Source organism: Artemia franciscana, chromosome 1 (genome assembly GCF_032884065.1).
Source record: "Artemia franciscana chromosome 1, ASM3288406v1, whole genome shotgun sequence".
Classification (NCBI taxonomy): Eukaryota; Metazoa; Arthropoda; class Branchiopoda; order Anostraca; family Artemiidae; genus Artemia; species Artemia franciscana.
The window spans coordinates 55069306-55093056 of NC_088863.1; the positions used below are offsets into that span (position 1 = coordinate 55069306).

At 31.7% G+C, this 23751-nt stretch overlaps 1 protein-coding gene across 7 annotated transcripts in view; it reads right to left on the reverse strand.

The window, feature by feature from the left end:
• Positions 1 to 23751, reverse strand: part of LOC136031439 (A disintegrin and metalloproteinase with thrombospondin motifs 9-like) — a 364806-nt gene that overhangs the window by 197822 nt on the left and 143233 nt on the right. For all 7 annotated transcript variants that reach the window (XR_010618512.1, XM_065711064.1, XM_065711037.1 and 4 more), the window contains one exon: positions 841 to 994. Coding sequence is in view for 6 of the 7 variants with exons in the window: in XM_065711064.1 (XP_065567136.1) it covers positions 841 to 994 (154 nt within the window). In the remaining variant the exon portion in view is untranslated. The remainder of the gene's footprint in view (positions 1 to 840; positions 995 to 23751) is intronic.

Here is a 23751-nt window from a genome sequence, read left to right on the forward strand (position 1 = left end):
TTTTTTTGTACTGTTGGACATAGCACTCTAGCCTCAAGAGATTTAAAGAAGCGGTAGTCATAAGCATATGATATATCAGATACACAACATAAGTTAGGAAGATATTTCATGAATTATTAGTTGTAAACGGAATCCAAGAGCTTTGTCTTATTGCAGGGTGTTCATATTGCCAGTTTAACTTGTTATTCGTAATTACTGACAGCAAAACTCTTCAATATAAAGTTTGCTGAAAACCTGAGTTCATTGTTTAAATGCTGACTCTCTACACTTGGATTTTTGACAGTTATCTTATGATTTAAGACCACCCTCTGAAAGGTTAGGGCATACTGATAATCATAAATTTCCCAATTTTAGTTTTAATGACGGAAATGATTATAAACTTGACAAAAGTAACATTTTATGGCCCTAATGCCACCAAGTATATGCTTGGTCTTTTTTAAGTATTATAACGATTAACAGCAGTCCAAGTGGAATCCGTTTTATTGACACAATAATAAAATATTTAAATGATGGAAGGGTAACAGAGCTCACCTATTATTAGTGCTAATTAATTATTTTCATTTCATAAGAGCAGAATGAACAAAATTACGAGCAATTCGTCTTGCTAAAAGCGTAGCAGAAAAAAACGATGTTAGCCCCTTTAATTGGGCAACCTATAAGTATTTTATATTGTAAATTCATTGTTATTTATTATTTTATACTGAATTTTAAAAACAAATAATTAATGATAACCGATTTCTAGAAAAAATTTAATGTTTCTGTCTTTTTAATTATATTAATTCCAGGGAGCGATATTTGACATAATGTCGCAAGAAAAAAAGAGATAGAAAGACTTCTTACCATATAAGGACAAACTTTTGAGCCGGGTCCAAAGACAAGTTCACACTGTCGATTAACACCAAACTTGTTGTGTTCCCCAGGCCTTTTTACCACACGTCTTTCTTCCAGTAAATTTACGGATGGTTGGTCAAGTAAACAGTCCCCGTAGCCGGAACTAGAACATTTCAAAGTGTTTGTTGTTTTCCTCATAAGTGAATTTAATGATTCCCGGAGAAGAAAATAATTTTCTTTCACTTGGAAACAGATACCTGGTCAGTACAAGCATTGCGGCTATTTTAAAATAATCACTCTGTATACACCACAAGCAAAACACGGCTTGCCTAAACAGAATGACACCTTACTAATAAACAAAACAGTTTTCTTTTTTCCAAACGAAAGTTTTGTGGTGCATAATTCGATCTTACACCCCAAAAACGATTTCGACGATATGAAAGATGAAGGCTTATGTTATAAAACAATTTCAAAACATTGGAAGGGGTACGGATTGGAAAAAAGTGATAAAAAACAAACAGACAAAATTAAGGAGATTTTGCCAAAAAAAAAAGAAATAAACACTATCAAATAAGGCTTAATCCCTGGGGGAGGGGGGGGAGGGGGTTTGAACCAGATATGTTTTTACGACTCGTAAAAACGTAACAAAAATGAACATACACAAATTTTTAGTTTTTTTTTAGATTTTTAGCCCCCTCTCCGAAAAATCCTTTTGTAAAACCCCCTAATAAAACTAGATACGGCCTTGTTATCGAATAATAAATATAAACATTAAAAAAAAACAATATAAAAAGACTATTATGTGTGTTTGTGTGGGGAGGAGGGGGGTCAGGCAAAAATCCCTATCATTCGTATGTTCATGATAGATTCTTAAAGTTATGAGACTAAATTTCATCCCTTACTTTGATCATAATTCCGTAAGACAAAAAGATGCTATGAGTCCAATTTGTGCTGAAAATTAGCCCGTGAATTTCTATTTGCTGTAAAATAAAACAAATTCATCATAACAACCAGAATTACTAAAAAGATGTAATTAAATACAGAATAACAGCTTAATAAATTTGACATTCATTTGTGCAATCGACAATTTTGTATTTATAAACGGTATAGAAGGTACAATGTTTAAGATGTATTTTGTTTTCAGTAAACCGCAAATGACGTCAATGTCTTTTCGACATATCGGGGACTTTAGCCCTGAAAGTAAGGACCAGTATTAAAAATCAAAATGAACAAATAGTGTTCCACGTGTGAAGGGTTTACCCCTCTTCAATACCTTGTTCTTCATGCTAAAGTTTTTAGCACTTTTAATAAGGCTTCCTATTCTAATTAAAGCTTCCTTGTATTTAAGCAGTCGTTCTTAAAAACTGAGAAGCGTAGTTAAACTTTAGCGTAAAGAGCAAGGTAGCCTATTGAGGAGGAGACAAACCCTTAATATACGGAATAATTTCTGTTCGTTTTGAGTTCTAATGTTGCTCTCCTAACTTTCAGTTGAAAAATGGCTTATTTTTTATTTAGTTTATGATCGTTTTTCAGATAATACCGATAAATCTGGCATATCTTTCATGAAAACCCCCCCACACTAACGAAAACTCCTCCATGGAAATTTCATCTCCCGTAGAGTACACCCCCTCCATAAAAATCCTTCAAGGCAATTCCATCCTCACTGAAAATCCTTCCGTTTGTAAAATTTAATTGCAGAAGATTCAGCCTGAAAAATTCTCCCTAGTAAACTTTTATTTGACAAGGACTTTAAGTTTGAAAAGTTTTTCCGACAACTCAAGAAACCCCACTCCCGAGGAAATGATATCCCAGAAAATCAAACACGCTGGAAATCTCTTAGGACAATTCCCCCGGAACACATCCAAAAACAAAATTTAGTAGGAAAACAGAAAGTAAGACAAATAAAAATAATTTCGTATAGGAATTCTATCAAACCCCTTCAGTACAAAATTTCCCTTGTAAAGCTAACTCCCTGAAATTTTCCCTCCTCACGGAAAACGAACCTCGTGGAAACCCAGACCGAGATCGAAATCCCCTCCCAAAAAAATGTATGTATACTTCCGAATAACAAATACTATACGTAAGCATTGGGCAAAGTTTTATAACTTAACGATATATCCCAGGCTAGGGGGGAGTATGTTATTTCGAAAGACAGTTTGGGATTTTTCATCTCTGCTGAACAAAACGGTTACCTCAAAATTTGGATCAGATTATTTTTGGGGGAAAGTACGTGGGAGGGAGGCAAGTTGCCTTCCAATCTTTTTGGTCACTTAAAAAGGGCACTACAGCTTTAATTTTTTTAAAATGAGTTCTCTCCAAATTTCCTAAGACAATTGGTTCAATACGGTCACCACTGGAAAAAATAAAACCATCCGTGGTCTTTCTTCTGACAAAGAAATAGAGAATTCCACATTTTTGTCGATAAGAGCTTGAAACCTCTACAGTCGGGTTCTTGAACACGTTGACTCTGATGCTGTGATTCAAATTCATCACACCACATTATGAATTTGATATATAATAGATATATCAAATAATATTTATATAAATAACTTAACATATCTATTGGATCCAATTTTTTTTTTATTTCGATTGCCATTGAGACGTTCTTTACGATGATCTGTTTGATACTGGAAGAAATTCTGCAACTAGTTTCGATAATAATTGTACAATAGAGCTCTTGATGAATGGGTACTTGGAATATTCTTCAAATAAATAAACTGAATACTCGCCCAATCTTCAGGGTTAAAGCCATTCTGACCAATATCAGAAGCAGATCTAGAGCAAAATCTTGGGGGAGTCCCAATGTGACAAGAGCAACAATGAATAGAATCTTAAGGGGGGATGTGACAAAGGAACCAATAATTGACCAAATTGAGCGATTTATCCTAAAGAAAGAGTGAAAAAAAGAAAATAAAGAGAAAGACGGTGCCACAAAAAATCATGGGGGGCATTGAAAAAATAATGGGGGGCCCCCAGCCCCTTGTGGATGCACCAGTGACCATTAACCCGTTAAAAAGTTTATGCATTAGTCCCCTATGAGTTCATTTGATATTACAGATAGATATCTTTTGAAAACCTTGAATGCACATGAACGTAGTGTTTTCTATTTAGTTCACCATCCCCCTAAATAGGTCCTGGATATCAAAATTTAATACCATTAGCGTTCCTGAGATATTGCAGATACGTCTTTTTTACCATATGGATGAATATAGGGTCCTTAATTCTACTCAACATCCCCCCCCCAAAAAAAAAATCTACTCTGATAGTTTAAGCTTGATAAGATTAGCCATTATTTAAATATCGCAGACCCAAAATTCGTAGTAATTCTATAACAGGGACGGAAGTCACACCAGAGGCTCTAAGGATTATACTCTAAACCTCATTTGCTTATATTCTAAACCTTATTATACTATACATCAATAGCATAGCATATGAGATACTTAATTTGCATACTTACATGAATACATGTTTTGCTCGTACTACTTAAGAGAACAGATGTAAAAACATCGTTTTATCTATGATTAAATTTCTATTTGGGTTGAATGAAACCAGTACATTTCTATAGTCTTCCTACACTGAGTGAACATAAAGCGGAATTGTAAATGCATTTTATGGTTCGGACCAAATTTTACTAAATCGAAAAGCGACAAGTCTCCTACCCCATTTTTCTTGCGACGTGTGCTTGGGTAAAGTAAACCAGCAAACTTTTGTCCCAAATGAATCAATTACTGCGGCATTTTTTTAAAGTGAACTTATGGCCTCCAGGGCCCCCAATGCCCCTCATCCTACCGTTTGCCCCTTTTTGAACTTGGAATTATTTTTTGGAACTTTGAATTTTAAATAGAAATATAACTTTTTTTCATGTCTTAAAAGGATATTAAATATATTTTAATAAAATAAATTTACTTTTGATAATGACAAAATACGAAATGAATATGATATAGATATGTTAATTATTTATTAAATATTTTTCATGTCTTAAAATGACATCAAATATACTTATAACAAAAGAAATTTAACTGTGATATTTTTCAAAATAAGAAATGCATATGATATAGATACGCTAGTCGTGATTTTTCCTATTAGATAAAAAAAACATTTATAGTGATATTTTTTTATTTTTTTTAATTTAGGATTTTTTCAACTTTTTTGGGGGAATTGAAAAATTTTTTAACAACATATATATGACTCCAAAACAGAATAAGCATCATGTCAAGAGATAACATAATGAAGTATTTTATAGAAGGGATTCAAAGCATTCATTTTTTTCATGATGATATTCCGCATGCCGTTATTCTTAAGTGATCAAATATTATTAATAAAATCAGATTTATTTTAACTATGGGTTTTTGTTTCTGAACATTAAAACCCAAGTTTCTGAAATGCTCAAGAATTTTTAATAAAATCAAATATATTTAAAGCGTGTGTGTTCTTATTTCTTAAGAATAATGCCCATGTTTCTTAAATGCCCAAATATCTTTAATAAAACAAGATGTATTTTAACCGTGTGTGTTTCTTTCCATGAAAACTAAACCCCAAGTTTCTTAAATGATCAAACATTCTGAATAAAATCAAATATATTCTAAGCTTGCTTTTTTTATTTCAGGAAACTAAACCCCAAGTTTCTTATATGCTCAAGGATTTCTAATAAAACAAAATATGATTTAACAGTATGCGTGTCTTAATGGAAACTAAACCCTAATTTTCGTAAATGATCAAATACTATTATTGAAACCCAGATATATTATAAACAAATGTACTGCTTTTTATGAAAACTCAAACCTTAGTTCATCAAAGCATGATCAAATGTTTTAATAAAACCAAATGTACTTTAACCATATGCGTCTTTATTTATTGAAACTAAAACCCAAGTTTCTTAACTACTCAAACATTTTAATAAAGTAAGATGGATTATAGCTGTTTGTGTTCCTTCCTGAACACTATAACCCGAGTTTCTTAGATGATTAAAAATTATTAATAAAATCAGATATATTTTAACCATGTCTGCTCATTTTTATGGAAGCTAAACCAATGTCTTTTAAAAGATCAAATATTATTAATAAATCAGATGCATTTTCAATGTTTGTGTTTTTTCTGAAAACAAAAGTCCGTTTAACCATATTCGTCCTTATTTTTCAAAACTAAAACCCAAGTTTCTTTACTACTCAAATATTTTAGTGAGGTAAGATGTATTTTAGCTGTGTATGTTCCTTTGTGAAAACTAAAATCCAAGCTTCTTAGATGGTCAAAAATTATTAATAAAATCAGATGTATTTTAACCGTGTCAGCTCTTTTTTATTAAAGCTAAAACCAATGTCTCTTAAATGATCAATTATTATTAATAAATCAAATGTATTTCAAACGTTTGTGTTTTTATTTCCGAAAACGAAAGTCCGAAATTCTTTAATAGACAAATATTTTCATTGAAAAAAGACGTGCTTTAACCATGTGCGTTCTTTTTCTTTACCAGAACTAAACCCAAAGTTTCGCAAATGATTATACATTATTAATAAAATCAGATGTATTTTAAACGTGTGTATTCTTATTTTTGAAAACTAAAGCCTAAGTTTCTTAAACTATCAAATGAAAATTGTTAATTATTAATTAATATTAATTATTATTTATGAAAATCAGATGTATTCCAACCGTAAATATAGCTTTTTATGAAAACTAAGACCTAAATTTATTAAACGATCAAATAGCTTTAATAATATCAAAGGTACTTTATTTGTGTGCCTTCTTTTTTTAAAGATAAATAACTAAGTTTCTTAAATTATCCAATTTCTTAATAAAATCGGATGTACTCTAACTGTGAGTGTTTTTATTTCAGAAAACTAAACACCAAGTTTCTTAAGTGCTAAAATATTTATAATAAAACAAGATTCATTTTAACCGTGTACGTGTCTTGATGAAAACTAAACCCCAATTTTCGTAGATGGTCAAATATTATAATTAAAAAACCAGATGTATTATAAACTTTTGCAGTTTATTAACTGATAAAGCATTTTTAATAAAATAAAATGTACTTTAAAATGCAACCTTATTTGTCAGAACTAAAACCCAAGTTGCTTAGCTATTCAGATATTCTAAATAAAATAAGATGTATTTTAACCGTGTGTGTTCCTTTTCTGAAAAATATAAACAACGTTTCTAAAATGATAAAATATTAATATTAAATCAGATTTATTTTAAATATGTGTGTTCTTATTTACAAAAATAAAGCCCCAGGTTCTTTATTTCCCAAATATTTATATTGAAATTAGATGTACTTAGCCTGTGTGTGTTCTTTTTTTGTGAAAACTAAACCCCAAGTTTCTCAATTCATCAAATTTTATCAATAAAATTAGATGTAAATAACGGTATGTGTTCTTGTTTCTGAACCTAAAACTCAAATTTTTTGAACATGCAAATATTTTTAATAAAATTAGATGTATTATAACCATGTGCTTTCTCTTTATGAAAAGTAAAAACCCAAGTTTCTTAAGTTATCGAATGGGCATTAGCTTCTTAAATGATCAAATATTTGCAGCAAAATCAAATGTACTTTAACAATATGCGTCCTTATTTTTAAAGCTAAAAGCAAAGTTTCTTAACTACTCAAACATTTTCAATGAAATAAGATGTATTTTAACCGTGTACGTTCCCTTTTATGAAAACTAAAACCCAAGTTTCATAGATGATCAAATGTTATTACTAAAATCAGATATATTTTAACCGTGTTCACTCTTTTTTTTTATGAAAACTAAAACCCAATTTTCTTAAATCCTACTTCAGATTTTAACCGTATGCATCCTTATTGGTCAAAACTAAAAACCCAAGTATCATGAATGAAAAATATATTTTTAATAAAATCAGATACATTTTAAGAGTGTGCATTTCCTTTTATAAAAACTAAAACCCCTGTTTCATAAATGATCAAATATTATTAATGAAATCACGAGTTTCTTTCCGTATGTGCTCTTATTTCTGAGAATTAAAGCCTAAGTTTCATTTCAAGATACATTTTAACAGTGTACATTTCTTTTTATAAAAAATAAAACCTAACTTTCGTAAATGATCAAATATTATTAATAAAATCACGAGTTTTTTACGTGTGTGTTCTTATTTCTGAAAACTAAGGCCTAAGTTTCATTTCAAGATACATTTGAACAGTGTGTATTTCTTTTTATAAAAACTAAAACCCAAGTTTCATAAATGATCAAATATCAAACAGTTCGTGGTAACGACCTGTAGTAAGGAGCGACCCGACTAAATAGTAACCAAAACTCTAAAAAATTGAATTTTGATATCATTAGCTACATCAAAAGAATCGCATTTTGATGCTGATTTTAAATATATAAGTTTCATCAAGTTTAGTCTTACCCATCAAAAGTTACGAGCCTGAGAAAATTGCCTTTTTAAGAAAATAGGGGGAAACACCCCCTAAAAGTCGTAGAATCTTAACAAAAATGACACCATTTTTGCTAGAACACAAATTTGCCAGAAGACAAATCACGGGTTTTTTTTGTTTTTTTTTCCAGGGGTCATCGTATCGAACAAGCGGTCCTAGAATGTCGCAAGAGGGCTCATTCTCACGGAAATGAAAAGTTCTAGTGCCCTTTTTAAGTGACCAAAAACATTGGAGGGCATCTAGGCCCCCTCCCACGCTCATTTTTTTCCCAAAGTCAACGGATCAAAATTTTGAGATAACCATTATGTTCAGCATAGCCGAAAACAATAATAACTATGTCTTTAGGGATGACTTACTCCCCCACAATCCCTGGGGGAGGGGCTGCAAGTTACAAACTTTGACCAGTGTTTACATATAGTAATGGTTATTGGGAAGTGTCCAGACGTTTTCAAGGGGATTTTATTTTGTTTGGTGGTGGGGCTGAGGGGAGGGGGCTATGTTGGAGGATCTTTCCTTGGAGGAATCTGTCATGGGGGAAGAAAAATTCAATGAAAAGGGCGCAGGATTTTCTTTTTTCTACTTTTTAAAACAATTAAAAGTTTTAGCATAAAAAGCGAGGGATTGCGGACGGGACAACCCATTTCAAATACCGAATAATTTCTGTTCGTTTTAAGTTTTAATGTCGCTCCTTACTTTCAGCTAAAAAAATTAGTTTTTTTATTTAATTATTATTAAAATGTCAAGTTTTTCTACGTGTTTGATCTTACTTCTGAAAACTAAAGCCTAAGTTTCTTAAATTATCAAATATTATTAATGAAAATAAGATGTATTCTAACAGTAAATGTTGCTTTTTATGAAAACATATGCATTGTTTTCTTATGGAAACCAGAGCCTTTGGTTCTTAAACGTTTGAATGTTTTAATTACAATAAAATATAATTTGACCATATACGTCCTGATTTGTCAAATATAAAAAGAACTCTTACCTGGTCAAGTAGTTTTAGTACGGTAAGATGTATTTTAACCTTGTGCGTTCTATTTTATGAAAGCTTAATCCCAAATTTCTTAAATCCTCGAATATTTTTTATTAAAAAAGACGTATTTTTAACCGTGTTCCTTTTTTTGATGAAAACTAAAAACACAAGTTTCTTAAGTTATCAAATATTTTAAAAAAAAGTCAGATGTGTTTTAACGGTGTTTGTTTTTATTTCTGGAAATAAACCCTAAGTTTCTTAATGTGCCAATATATCTAAAACACAAGATATATTTTAACCGTTTGTGTTTCTTTTCATGAAAAGAAAACTAAATCCCAAATTTGTAATATGATCGAATACTATTAATGAAAATCAGACTTATTTTAACCGTATGCATTGTTTTTCTTATGAAAACTAAAACCTTAGTTTCTTAAATGATCCAATATTTCTTAATAAAATTAAATATACTTTATTGATATGCGTCCTTTTTTGTCAAAACTAAAACCTATGTTTCTTAACTTTTCAAATATTTTCAATAAAGAAAGATGTATTTTAGCCGTATTCGTTCCTTTTTACAAAAGCTAAAGCCTAAGTTTCATAAAAGATCAAATATTATTAATAAAATCAGACACATTTTATTCGTGTAAGCCCTTTTTTTAGAAAACTAAAACCCTTGTTTCTTAAATCACCATCAGACTTTAACCATATGCGTCCGAATTAGTCAAAACTTAAACCGAAGTTTCTTAATTGATCAAATATTTTTAATAGAATCAGATCCATTCTAACAGTATGTTTCCTTTTTATGAAACCTAGAATCAAAGTTTCATAAATGATCAAATATTATTATTAAAATAAGGTTGTTTTTACGCGAGTTTGCTCTTATTTCTGAAAACTAAGGTCAATTTTCTTAAATGCTTAAATATTATTAATGAAAATCAGATGTATTCTAACCGTATGCGTTGCTTCTTCTGAAAATCAAAACCTTAGTTTCTTAAACGATCTAATATTTTAAATAGACTAAAATGTTATTTAACCATATGCATCCTTATGTGACAGAAAAATTCTTATCTGGTCAATTAGTTTTAATATGGTAAGATGTATTTTTACCCTGTGCATTCCTTTATATGAAAAATAAAACTTATTTTTTAAAAGGATGTAATATTTTTTGTTAAAAAAGAGTATTTTAACCTTTTGCCTTTATTTTCTGCGATAACTAAAATCTTAGTTCCTTACATGATGAAATATTTTAAGTAAAATCATATGTATTTTAACTTTGTGTTTCCTTACTTCTGAAATCTATAACCCAAGTATCTTAAACGCTCAAATATTTTTTATTAAAACGGATGTATTTTAACCGTGTGCCCTCCTTTTTTAAGGAAACCTAAGACCCATGTTCCAAAATTCTTAAAATTCCTAAACCAAAACTCTTAAATGGTCAAATATTATTGACAAAACAAGATATATTTTAACCGTGTGCATTGCTTTTCATGAACACTAAACCCCAAGTTTCTTAAATGATCAAATATTATTAATGAAATTCAAACATATTTTATCCGTGTTTATTATTTTCCAGGAAACTTAAACACAATTTTATTAAATACTCCAGTATTTTTAGTATAATACGATATATTTAAACCGTGTGCATTATTTTGTGAAAACTAAATCTCAATAACAACAGAGACATTGACAAGCGAATTTGATTCAATTTGACTAGTAAAATTAACTATAACTGTGACAAAAAAGAACAGAAACAATGATATGAGACTCGAATTGATTGAAGTAAGCGGGCCGGCACGCTTATAGAATCAAGACAAACATAGCTTAGACTAAATTAACGTAACCTAGGTAGAAACATTTGGTTGTCTTTAGGTACTCAGGGTGCGGTAGGTTGGATGCAATAACCTAGGAGTTGGCTCTAGGTACACGGACAGCTGTAGGTTTTCTACAGGTACCAAGGGCAGTTGCAGTTGGCTTTAGGTATCCAGACTAAGGCAGGTAGTACTAATACTGCTCGAATTGATTCAAATACTCATTTCACTGTCTTGGTTATAGGCACTTTTATCGGTCAAATTTGTTTAAATCTCGTTTCATTGTTTCTGTTCTTGACACTTTTACAGATCAAACTGATTAAAAGCTCCTATTATTTTCATGGTTTTGTTACATTTACTAGTCAAATCAATTTAAATCATCCTTTAGATATAATCTTTTTGCTACTTTTAATGATCAAACTGTTTCAACCGTATCTAATTTTCATCGTTCTTGGTACATTAACTGATCAAATTGATTCAACTACGTATTGCATCGTTTCTGTTGTTGGAATTTTTAGTGTTTAAGTCACTTCAAATTTCATTTCATTGTTTTTGTTCTTGATACTTTGACTGGTCAAACCTATTCAAGTTCTATTTCATTGTCACTGTTTTCGACACTTTTCCAGATGAAACTGATTAAAGTTCCCTTTCATTTTCATAGTATTTGGCACATTTAAATATTAAAACTGATTCAAATCCTCTTTCAATTTCACTGTTCTTGGTACTTTTACACGTCAAAATCGATTAAAACCCCTTTAATTTTCAGAGTTCTTGGTACTTTTACTAGTCCAATTGATTTAAATACTCATATCAGTGTCTCTTCTACTTTTGAGATTTAGTTTTCACAAAAAGAATGCAAACAATTTTAAATTTTAATTGCATATGGTTAAAGTACATTTGATTTTATTAAAAATATTCCATCATTTAAGAAACTAAGGTTTTACTTTTCATAAAAAGCGACCCATGCAATTAGGATTTATTTGATTTTCATTGATAATATTTGAGCATTTAAGAAACTTTACTTTAGTTTTAAGAAATAAGAGGTCACAAGTTTAAAATATATTTGATTTTATTAGTAAAATTTTATCATTTAAGAAACTTGTGTTTTAGTTTTAATAGAAAGGAACGCAAAAAATGTATCTTATTTTATTTAAAAAAAAAATTAATATCTTTAATAAATATGAGCTTAGGTTTTGACAAATAACGAGGCACATGGTTAAAGTCATATTGATCATTTAAGAAACTTGGGTTTTAATTTTCATAGAAAAGCGCACACGGCTAAATTACATCTGATTTCGTTAATAGCATTCAATCTTTTAAGAAACTTTGGTTTTAGTTTTCATAAAAAGGAACGAAAGCGGTTAAAATATATCTTACTATGCTAAAAATATTTTAATGGTTAAAAAACTTGGGGTATATCCTTGAAAATTAAGGACGTTTGTGGTTAAAGTATATTTGATTTGATTAAAAATATTTGAACATTTAAGGAACTAAGGTTGTTGTTCCCATAAAAAGTAATACATACTGTTAAAATACATCTGAATTTTATTATAATATTTGTTAATTTTAAGAAACTTGGGATTCAGTTTTCATGAAAAGAAACGCATACGGTTAAAATACATCTTGTTTTATTAGAAATATTCTTCAGTTACGAACCTTAGGTTTTAGATCCAGAAACAAAAAGACATACAGATAAAATACACATGATTTTATTAATAATATTTCATTATTTGAGAAGCTTGGAGTCAAGTTTCCATAAGGAAAGAGAACGGACACGGTTAAACCATATCTTATTTTAGTATCAAAGAAACTCGGGCTTTATTCTATACAAATGAGAATACAAACGTTTAAAATAGATTTGGTTTTAAAAAATAGTCTATCAATTAAAAACGTTTGGTTTCACTTTTCATAAAAAAGAACACACACGGTTAGAATACATCGGATTTTATTCATCATATTTGCTCATTTAACAAACTTGGGTTTTAGTTTTCGTAAAAAGAACATACATGGTTAAAATACATCGTACTTTATGAAAAATATTTGAATAGTTAAGAAGCTTAATTTTTAGCTTAAGAGACCGAAATTTTTCTCATTTTATTAGAAATCTATGAGCAACTAGTAAAGTTAGTGTTTCTTCTTAAAGGAAAACACTCAAAGTTAGAATGCATAGGATTTTATTGGAAGTACTTGATTATTTAAGAAACTTAGGTCTTTAGTCTTCAAAAAAAGAAGTCACACGGTTAAAGTACAATTTATTTTATTAAAAATATTTTATTTCATATGAAACCAAGGATTTAGTTTTCATATAAAGGAATGCACACGGTTAAAATAGATCTTACTTTTTTTAAATGGCTGAGTAAATAAGAAACTTGGGTTATAGTCTTGACAAATAAAGACGCATATGGTTAAAGTACATTTGATTGTGTCGAATATATTTGATCACTTAGGAAACTAAGGTTTAACTTTTCGTAAGGAACCAATGCATACAGTTAGAGTGATCTAATTTTCATCAATAGTACTTGATCATTTAAGAAACTTGGGGTCACTTCTCACGAAAAGGAATGCACATGGTTAAAATACATCTTGTTTTATTAGGAATGTTTCCACATTTAAGAAACTTAGGATTTAGTTTTCTAGAATAAAAACATTCATGGCTAGAATACAACTGATTTTATTTAAAATATTTGTTTATTTGAGAAACTTGGGTCTTTAGTTTAAAAAAAGAAACATTTCATCATTTAAGAAACTAAGGTTTTAGTTTTCATAAGAAGCGGTGCATACGTTTAAAATACATCTAGATTTTATTAACAATATTTGATCATTTAAAAAACTTGGTGTTTAGTTTTCATGAAAAGAAATGCACACGGTTAAAATACATCTTGTTTTATAAAAAATACTTTAGCATTTAAGAGACTTGGGCCTTAGTTTTCAAAAACAGGAACACACATGTTTAAAATACATCTGATTTTATAAAAAAAAATTGAGCATTTAAGATACTTAGGTTTAAATTTTCAGAAATAAAAACACACACAGTTAAAAATAAATGGGATTTCACTAGTAATTTTTGATCACTTAAAAAAGTTATGTAGAACATCATCATGAAAAATAAAAATGAATACTTTGAATCTTTTCCATAATATACTTCATAATATACGTCCCAAACAGAAAAGTTCAAATAAAAGTAAAAAAAATATCACTATGGATATTATCTTTCTAATAGGAAAAATCACGACTAACACACATATATCATATTAATTTTGTATTTTGAAAATGTTACAAGGGAATTTCTTTTGTTCTAAAAAAAAGCTTTAAATTTCTCACTTAAATAGTAAAAATAAAAAGTTAAAAAAATAATTCTAAGCTCAAACTAACAAAATAGAGGCAAACAATTTGGAGGAAGGGCGTTGGAGCCCCTGGAGGTTGGGCATGGACGACAATAACTTTCTTTTTAAAAAACTGTCATAATAACTAATTCACTGGGGTACAAAATTTCGCCAGTTTCTTCACCCAAGCTTGGGTTAAAAGAAAAGAGGCACCTGACTTGTCACTTTCTGATTTTTTTTTAAATTTGATTTGTATTATAAATGAATTCAAAATTCTGCTTTATATTCACTCAGTGAAGGAAGCCTATGGAAATGTAAACCAGCTTGATTCAAACTAAAAAAAAAATAAATATATAATCATAGATAAAAAAAATTTCATATCCATTCTCTTAAGTAATCCGAGCAGAATATGTTCTCATGTAAGTATGCAACTTATGTGTCTCTTATACTATTCTATTGATTTATCCTCTTGAATACGCAAATAAGGCTTAGGATATAGGAAAATGAGGTTAAGGGTATAATCTTTAGAACCTCAGGCGTGACTTCCGTCCCTGTTTCAGTATTACTACTGCCATTTAAGAACCTGGGATGCAAAATTCAAGGGCACTTGAAAAATCATTTAACTTCTCAATTTCTATACTGGAGCTAAAGGTAATCAGTTTTAACTAAAATATCGTCATCAAAAAGGGTGAATTTTATTTTTTTGAGAGAGTAAAACAGAATTTTCTTCTCAAAGTTCAAAAAAGTGCAGTTCTAAACAAAATGTTTTAGCATATCTGCAAGGAAAACACAAGGTCAGCTCAAAAGAATTAAAATTTTCACAATTTATTCGCTTTGGGAGTTCCTTGTGATGTCACCTGTTTTGATAAACTAGCTGACAAAAAAAAAGAGATGTAAATCTCATTGTCTTTTCAAGTCAATTTTTTCTAGTCAATCCTCAAATTCTCGACTACTCTCGATGATAGTTGGTCCTCTAGGAGAATTCGAGCGCTGTTTATTTGTGACGGTCAGCCAATACCGGAGGTCGCTAAATATTTTTGAGGTACCGAATCACCTTAAAAATAGGAGTATTATTAACAGTCTTGATTTTAGACTAACCAGAGGCTGTTACTCGAGCAACAATCAAACTGAACCATAACTGTTTATATTGCAAGCTGGATATTTTTTTTTGCAGTTAAGTTACAAGTGACTACGGATTCTTCTATTCCAGTGGCCATTTTGAATATATTTCCCAGAAATCCAACTAGTCGCTTGAGTGAGCAACTAAAAATCATACTACATGAGTTGTTCTATACTAACAAAGTTGGCATATATTGTCACCATAAAGACAAAAGCAATGAAACCTCTGCGTCCCAGCTGGCGAAGTTTACGGCTGTTTTGTTTTCTAGCAACAATCAGGATTGCAAAATAGTAATTTTGATGAATAAAAAGAAGTTCATCTATATATATTAACAAAGTAGTTCTATTTGATCAAACAGTTTCTGGTAACGAACTGTAGGAAGGAGCAACCCGGCTCAATAGTAACCAAAACTTTAAAAAATGGAATTTTGATACCAATAGCTACATCAAAAGAATCGCATTTTAATGCTGATTTTAAATATATAAGTTTTTTTCAAGTTTAATCTTACCCATCAAAAGTTACGAGCCTGAGAAAATTTGCCTAATTTTAGAAAATAGAGGGAAACGACCCCTAAGAGCCATAGAATCTTAACGAAAATCGCACCATCAGATTCAGCGTATCAGAGAACCCTTTTGTAGAAGTTTCAAGCTCTTATCTAGAAAAATGTGGAATTTTGTATTTTTTGCCAGAAGGCAGATCACGGATGCGTGTTTATTTGTTTGTTTTTTTTTCCAGGGGGGATCGTATCGACCCATTGGTCCTAGAATCTTGCGAGAGGGCTCATTCTAACGGAAATAAAAAGTTCTAATGCCCTTTTAATGTGACCAAAAAAATTGGAGGGCTCCTAGGCCCCTCCCCCACTAATTATTTTCCCAAATCCACCGGATCAGAATTCTGAGATAGCCATTTTATTCAGCGTAGTCAGAAAACCTTATAACTATGTTTTTGGGGACGACTTACTCCCCCATAGTCCCCGTGGGAGGGGCCACAAGTTACAAACTTTGAGCAGTGCTTACATATAGTAATGGTTATTTGGAAGTGTACAGACGTTTTCTGAGGGATTTCTAGGTCAGGGGGGTTGAGAAGAGGGGATATGTTGGGGAAAATTTCCTTGGAGGAATTTTTCATGGGGGAAGAAAAGTTTCATAAAGGGGGCGCAGGATTTTCTAGCATCATTTAAATAAAAACAATGAAAAAATAAATATGAAAAAGTTTTTTTCAACTGAAAGTAAGGAGAAGCATTAAAACTTAAAACAAACAGAAATTATTATGTATATGATGAGGGCTCACCTCCTCCTAATACCTCGCTCTTCACGCTAAAGTATTTTTAGTAATTTCAACTATTTATTCTACGGCTTTTGTGATTCAGGGGTCATTCTTAAGAAATTGGGACACCATTTAAGCTTTAGTGTAAAGAGCGAGGTACTGACGAGGGGGTGATTCCTTTCATATACGTAATAAAAACATGAGAATAGAGGAGTTCGTTACGTAAGCTAATTTGTAAGTTACGTATATCTTTTACTAATAAAAACATTCGTAAAAAACTAAAAGTTCTAGTTGCCTTTTTAAGTAACCAAAAAATTGGAGGGCAACTAGGCCTCCTGCCCCGCTCCTTTTTTCTCATAATCATTTGATCAGAACTACGAGAAAGCCAATTAACAAAAAAAAAATATACAAAATTTCGTTTGAATTATTCATCTGCGGAGAACCAAAATCAAAACATGCATTGATTCAAAACGTAAAGAAATTAAATAAAAAACAAGTTTTTTTAACGGAAAGTAAGGAGCGACATTGAAACTTAAAATGGACAGAAATTACTTCGTATATGAAAGGGGCTTCTTCCTCATGAACACCCCGCTCTTTACGATAAAGTTTTTACTGTTTAAAAAGTAGAGTTAAGAGAAAGAGTCAAACTCATGAGAAAGTTAAGAGAAAGGGCGTATTCAAGAACGCCCCGCTCTTTACGATAAAGTTTTTTACTGTTTTAAAAAGTAGAGTTAAGAGAAAGAGTCAAACTTTAGCGTAAAGAGCGGGGCGTTCATGAGGAAGCAGCCCCTTTCATATACGAAGTAATTTCTGTTCGTTTTAAGTTTTAATGTCGCTCCTTACTTTCCGTTAAAAAACCTTTTTTTTTTTTTATTTAATCGACAATCAAGATCGGATTTTAATTTTCCAGATTGTAGCCTAATTTTGATAAAAAAAATTTCTGAATCAAAACTTCAATTGAAGGTGGATTTTTCTATTCTAAATAATTTGGAAAGTCATTGAGAAGAACATTTGGAATGAAAAATGGTATTCTACCTTGTTTTCTTTAGTGAGAAGAACTAAAGTAGAAACAGATTGACCCAATGCCCAGTTAAATAGATATTGCTATACTCCCTTAGAGATAACCAAAAATGAAGGGCTGTCAAATTTAAAACATAAAGTCTAACTTGACTATTATTGACATACTTTGCATACTTAAAACATGATGATAAATTGCAGCTCAAAATACTTTTTAAGATAATCGTCTAGTTAAGCTAATACAACATTAGCATTATAATCATCTAAAACATGCAATAAAATGTCAAATCATCTGTTGAATATTTAATTGGGCATCTTGCATATTCAACGGCTCTAAACGTTTATAATGGAAAGCGAAAAGAAAATATATTAAGGAATCTCAAAGTGATGCTCACTAGAATCTCAGTTTCCTACTGCGAAAAGGTATTGTTTTTGTGAAATGTATGCCTAAGGCTTATGTTCTCTCTGTAGGAGTGTCAATGAGGTGAAGCCAATGAGGCATATGCCAATCTTCCATGTATTAAAAAAAAAATTATGGAAAATGACTTTTAGTATTTGTGGTGAGTAAATAGGAAAACAAACGAGAAACCACTCTACAGTTTAACAAATTTATGCATACAATTTCTCTACACATTTTGGGTATGATGCTTTTCTGCAGCTCTACGGTGTTAATATTTCAAAGGAAGAGTACAACTTTCTTGTCATTCAATAGCTGAGAATCAGATTTTATCCTACAACCCATTCACATTTTAAATTCACATTTGCATTTTTTTATTTAGATGTAAAACATATTGAAACCTGGCTGAAAATCATTGAAAAAAGGACATTTTTCAATTTCTCAAGTTAGTCTAGCTTATTATCAAACAGTTCGTGGTAACGAACTGTAGTAAGGAGCGACCCGGCTCAATAGTAACCAAAACTCTAAAAAATTGAATTTTGATATCAATAGCTACATCAAAAGAATCGCATTTTAATGCTGATTTTAAATATATAAGTTTAATCAAGTTTAGTCTTACCCATCAAAAGTTACGAGCCAACAAACATTTGCCTTATTTAAGAAAATAGGGGGAATAAACCCCCTAAAAGTCGTAGATTCTTAACGAAAATGGCACCATCAGATTCAGCGTATCAGAAAACCCTACTGTAGAAGTTTCAAGCTCCTATCTACAAAAATGTGGAATTTCGTATTTTTTGCCAGAAGACAAATCACGGGTGCGTGTTTATTTGTTTTTTGTTTTTTTTTCCCAGGGGTCATCGTATCGACCAAGTGGTCCTAGAATGTCGCAAGGGGGCTCATTCTAACGGAAATGAAAAGTTCTAGTGCCCTTTTTAAGTGGCCAAAAAAATTGGAGGGCATCTAGGCCCCCTCCCACGCTCATTTTTTTCCCAAAGTCAACAAATCAAAATTTAGAGATAGCCATTTGTTCAGCATAGTCGATAACCATAACAACTATGTCTTTGGAGATGACTTACTCCCCCACAATCCCTGGGGGAGGGGCTGCAAGTTACAAACTTTGACCAGTGTTTACATATAGTAATAGTTATTGAGAAGTGTACAGACGTTTTCAGGGGGATTTTATTTTGTTTGGGGGTGGGGCTGAGGGGAGGGGGCTATCTTAGAGGATCTTTCCTTGGAGGAATCTGTCATGGGGGAAGAAAAATTCAATGAAAAGGGCGCAGGATTTTCTAGCATTACTATAAGAAAACAATGAAAAATAAATATGAAAACGTTTTTTTTTCAAATGAAAGGAAGGGGTAGCATCGGAACTTAAAACGAACAGAGATTCTTACGCAAATGAGGGGCTCTAAAAATACTTTAGAATAAAGGGCGAGGTATTTAGGAGGAGATAAATACCTCGCTCTTTATGCTAAAGTATTTTTAGTAATTTAAACTATTTATTCTACGGCCTTTCTGATTCAGGGGTCAGGGGTTTAAGTAATATCATGATTCTGATTCAGAAAAAAAGATAGATCTGAGACTAGTGAAACCAGTGATACAAACATCTTGTCAATTCAGTACAAGTGGCAGGTGTATGTTTGTCCCAAAGTCACATTTTCACAGAAAATATAGAATTTAAGACGCACTTGAGAATCAATGGAGTGATTAATTATGAAAATAATTAGTATAGTGATTAGTAATACAGTAATGAGCCGCCCTGGCCGAGTGGGTTGGTGCGCTGGATTCGGGATCCCTTGTCTGAGAGGACGCGGGTTCGAGTCCCAGTGTACCCAATTCTTCAGTTGGACGGGGGTCAGTGGCGTGACTGTAAGCTTAGCCAGAGTCGACCCAGCTCTAAATGGGTACCTGGAGAAATCTGGGGAAGGTAAACAGGAAGGGTGTGCGAAAGCACAGGATGGCTGGCCCCCAACCCCCAATTGCAATTCCTGGCTGAAGGGCCAAGAAATGGAGATCAGCCCGCCGGTACGGACTGTAAAGTCTAATGCCGTATTTAGGTAGGTAGGTAGGTAGGTAATACAGTAATAATAGCTTGTTAATAAGTTTCAGTAAATAATTTAGTTTCCTCTTCTGCCCTCAATCCCGAGGGTATATATATATATATATATATATATATATATATATATATATATATATATATATATATATATATATATATATATATATATATATATATATATATATATATATATATATATATATATATATATATATATATATATATATAAATTTATGTAGACACAGGGACGTATCCAGGATCTTTTGGGAGAGGGGGGATGTTTAAAAAACGATTTTTAGGGGGGATAAAAAAAACTTTAAATAACGCATAAACACAGGCTAATGTCGATTTTTGCGTTTTTACGAGTCAAACAAACATTTTAGGGAGGGGAAGGGGGTCAAACCCCTTAGCCCATTGGATGTTTCCTTGTGCAGGCTTCTAGTCGAATTACTTGTGTAGATAAAGTGAGCTAAAGTAAATTGAAGTAAAGTGAGTAAATTCAAGTTAATTATAAAAAATTCGTTTTTTTTATTATTAACTTACTTCAGATTTTATTACCAGCAAGATAAAGGAGTCCAGGGTGGCTGATTGTAGCGTCTCATCTGTCTACTCATTTCGCTTGGCACAAGTCAAACAGCAAATAAAATCTTGCTACTCTCTTCACTAAGGCCAGAGGAGCCAGATTTTTTGGTGCGTCGTCTCTTCTGGCATGAGAGGCAATGGGGTAAATAAATCCTTCTTTACGTTAGTTTTATCAGTTTTTGATTCATGATTACATCCTCCTCTTTTATCAATTCGTCATGGTGGTAGGTGCAGGGCAAAGAAGAGCTGGATGAAGCCTATTTTTCATTTTATCACTTTTAAAAGAAAGATTTGAGATTTTAAAAGCCACCTGAAGGCTGCGGAGCCTGCTTGTAAGACTAAAACCAGTTAGCCGCCTCAAACTATGGCTTAGCCTTACAATCTGTAGGAAATGTTCAAGTTATTACTTTCATTTGCCATTTCTTTGGTCCAGGTATTTTACTGTTACTGTTAATTCCATTATTAGTAGGTTAATACATATCTGAATATGTGAATATATATGCCTTAATAGTCTGAAGTAAGTTAATATATATATATATATATATATATATATATATATATATATATATATATATATATATATATATATATATATATATATATATATATATATATATATATATATATATATATATATATATATATATGTATAAGCCAAGACCAGGTGGAGAAAACCGTTGAGGAAGGTCAGTTCATCAAAAAAAAGAAGAAAATGCTCTTTGAAAAAAAAATGAAATAAAGCCAAATGAGTTAAAGGAATCCTGTGACTTCTGAGGCAGCATTCGATCAAAACTATCCCCCATTGTCAGCAGCAAGCTACAATAAGAGACTATAGTAAACAACTAATAGGCTCTAATTCAAAGAAAACTCAGGATGTGTATTTTTCCAAGTCTCTAGGATGTTATTGAGAAATGAGTTGGATATCTATAGCTAAGTCCACTATCCACCTTCTTTTTTCGATGCCCTAACTTAACTTGGGATCGAGTGAACGATAGAGCTTCATGGCTGACCTTTACGCTCTGTGTTACTTTCAAGGAAATTTATCACGGAGAATAAACTTATCTTGACAAAAAATGTAGGTTGGTGGATAGATAGTGACTTCACCAATCTCTATAAGAAAATATCAAAAAACCATAACATACAGCGTAAAATACGTTTTTTCAGTCAAGGAGAGGGGAGTAGAACTCTAAGATTCGATGGCTTGACCACATGAGTGTGCGCATAAAGAGGCAGCAGCTGACCTCGAATAAGTTAAAAAACAGACCTGGACTTAACAATCCTACCCAACAGTGCTTATCTTCGTTTCATGGCCCTTTACCTTTGATAGCCGGTAGTTTTTTATTTATTTTTTTGTCTTGTCGAAAATGTAAGTACTTCTACCTGAAAACCCTTTTTAACCTATTTCGGTCAAATAATATCCACAAGCTAACAACAGGTTCGTCAATGATTGGCCATTAAAATACCTTCCTGGTATATTAATTGATGCCGCCACCCCCAAAACTTTTGTTAATTGGCATACTTGGCTACTCAGCACAGGCTTGTGTGTCCTTCGTTACAAAACTTTGGCTAGCATCAGAACCATCCTATAACGAGTACTTGAAATGTCTAGACTAGAAGTTTATTTAAGACATCTGAGTCACGCTTCTAGTTCCACGTGATCGTAAACGTATTCTATTTGTAAATCCTTTGCCAAAATATAGTCAGACTCAACGGCGCTGCTTGTTTGAAACAATTGTTCTTCCAGATTTCGTAAATAGTTAAATAGGTCGGTACTTGCCAGTATTCTGGCAAAAACCAAATTGAATGGGATTTTTTATTGCTGCTTACTTAGTGTTATTTATTCAATGCCTTGTTAGTTTAGTAAACCATTTTCCACTAATGGCTGAGAGGGTTTTGACCAACAACAAGGGGCATAATAGACATCTTCTGAGACTTGGTTTTATGCCTCTATTGCTGAAACGTAGATTATTTACTTCATATAAAACAGGAAATCTGGCCACTGGTAGGATAAAATGTTGAAAGTTTTGTATTCCACCTTTGCATGCCATACCAATTAAAATGTAAATTAGGGAAATTCAAATCGACAATGAGTTTTTAAGGCCAACGAAAATACTGGACGAAACAAAAAAAAAAAAAAATTCGGGAGGGTAACAGCTTCCCTTCTTCATCGCTATAAGAGAAAGTTGCAAGAATTTTGACAGTAATTTTGGTTTTATCTGTTGTTGGTTTTTTCCGTGTTGTTTGGTTTCCTAGGTTTTTAATTCTTCCAATTTTAGATTTTAATTGTTTTAGTTGTTTTCCCTTTACGTTGCCTGTTGTTATCAGTTTATTTCGTTTATTTCAAAAAATTTAAACGTGTTTCCCTGTAACACAATCTTGAAATATTAATTCTATTTCGTCCAATATTTTCATTGGCTGAAGCTCGTTCTCGATACAAAAAGCGATTCAGAAGTACTAAAATACATAATATTATATGTTGGGTAGTAAAATGAAGTCGCGCCACTCAGGTAAACACACTTTAGATATTTCCGTATTTAAGTCTTTAAGAAAAAAACTAATTGGTTTTTCACGAGTTTTATTTCTTCTCTCCTTTGAAACGGCTTTTTGCCATATATTTTCGCCTGTTTTTGTAAATGGCTTATGCTTAGCTTTATATATGACATTTTACAGATGAAGTGTGACACATTGCCAAAAATTGTTCTTTACAGCTATACATCTAAGACCAAACCTAAAGCAGCTCGTTCCCCAGTCGTACTGGAAGACGTCGTAAGGGAGAATTAAAAAGAAATTGAACTTGTGGGTAAGGGAGTCATATAATAGATTGGGTTGGAGGAAGAGGAGCGTGAACAGCTATGTTGGCCTGAATTGCGCGTGTGTGTATGCATATAAATCTATTAATTCCGGGCAAAATGTTATAATTTGTCATAAATTCCTCATTAACTCCTGTAAAAATGTTAATTTGCTTAGGCTCCAGTAAAATACCCT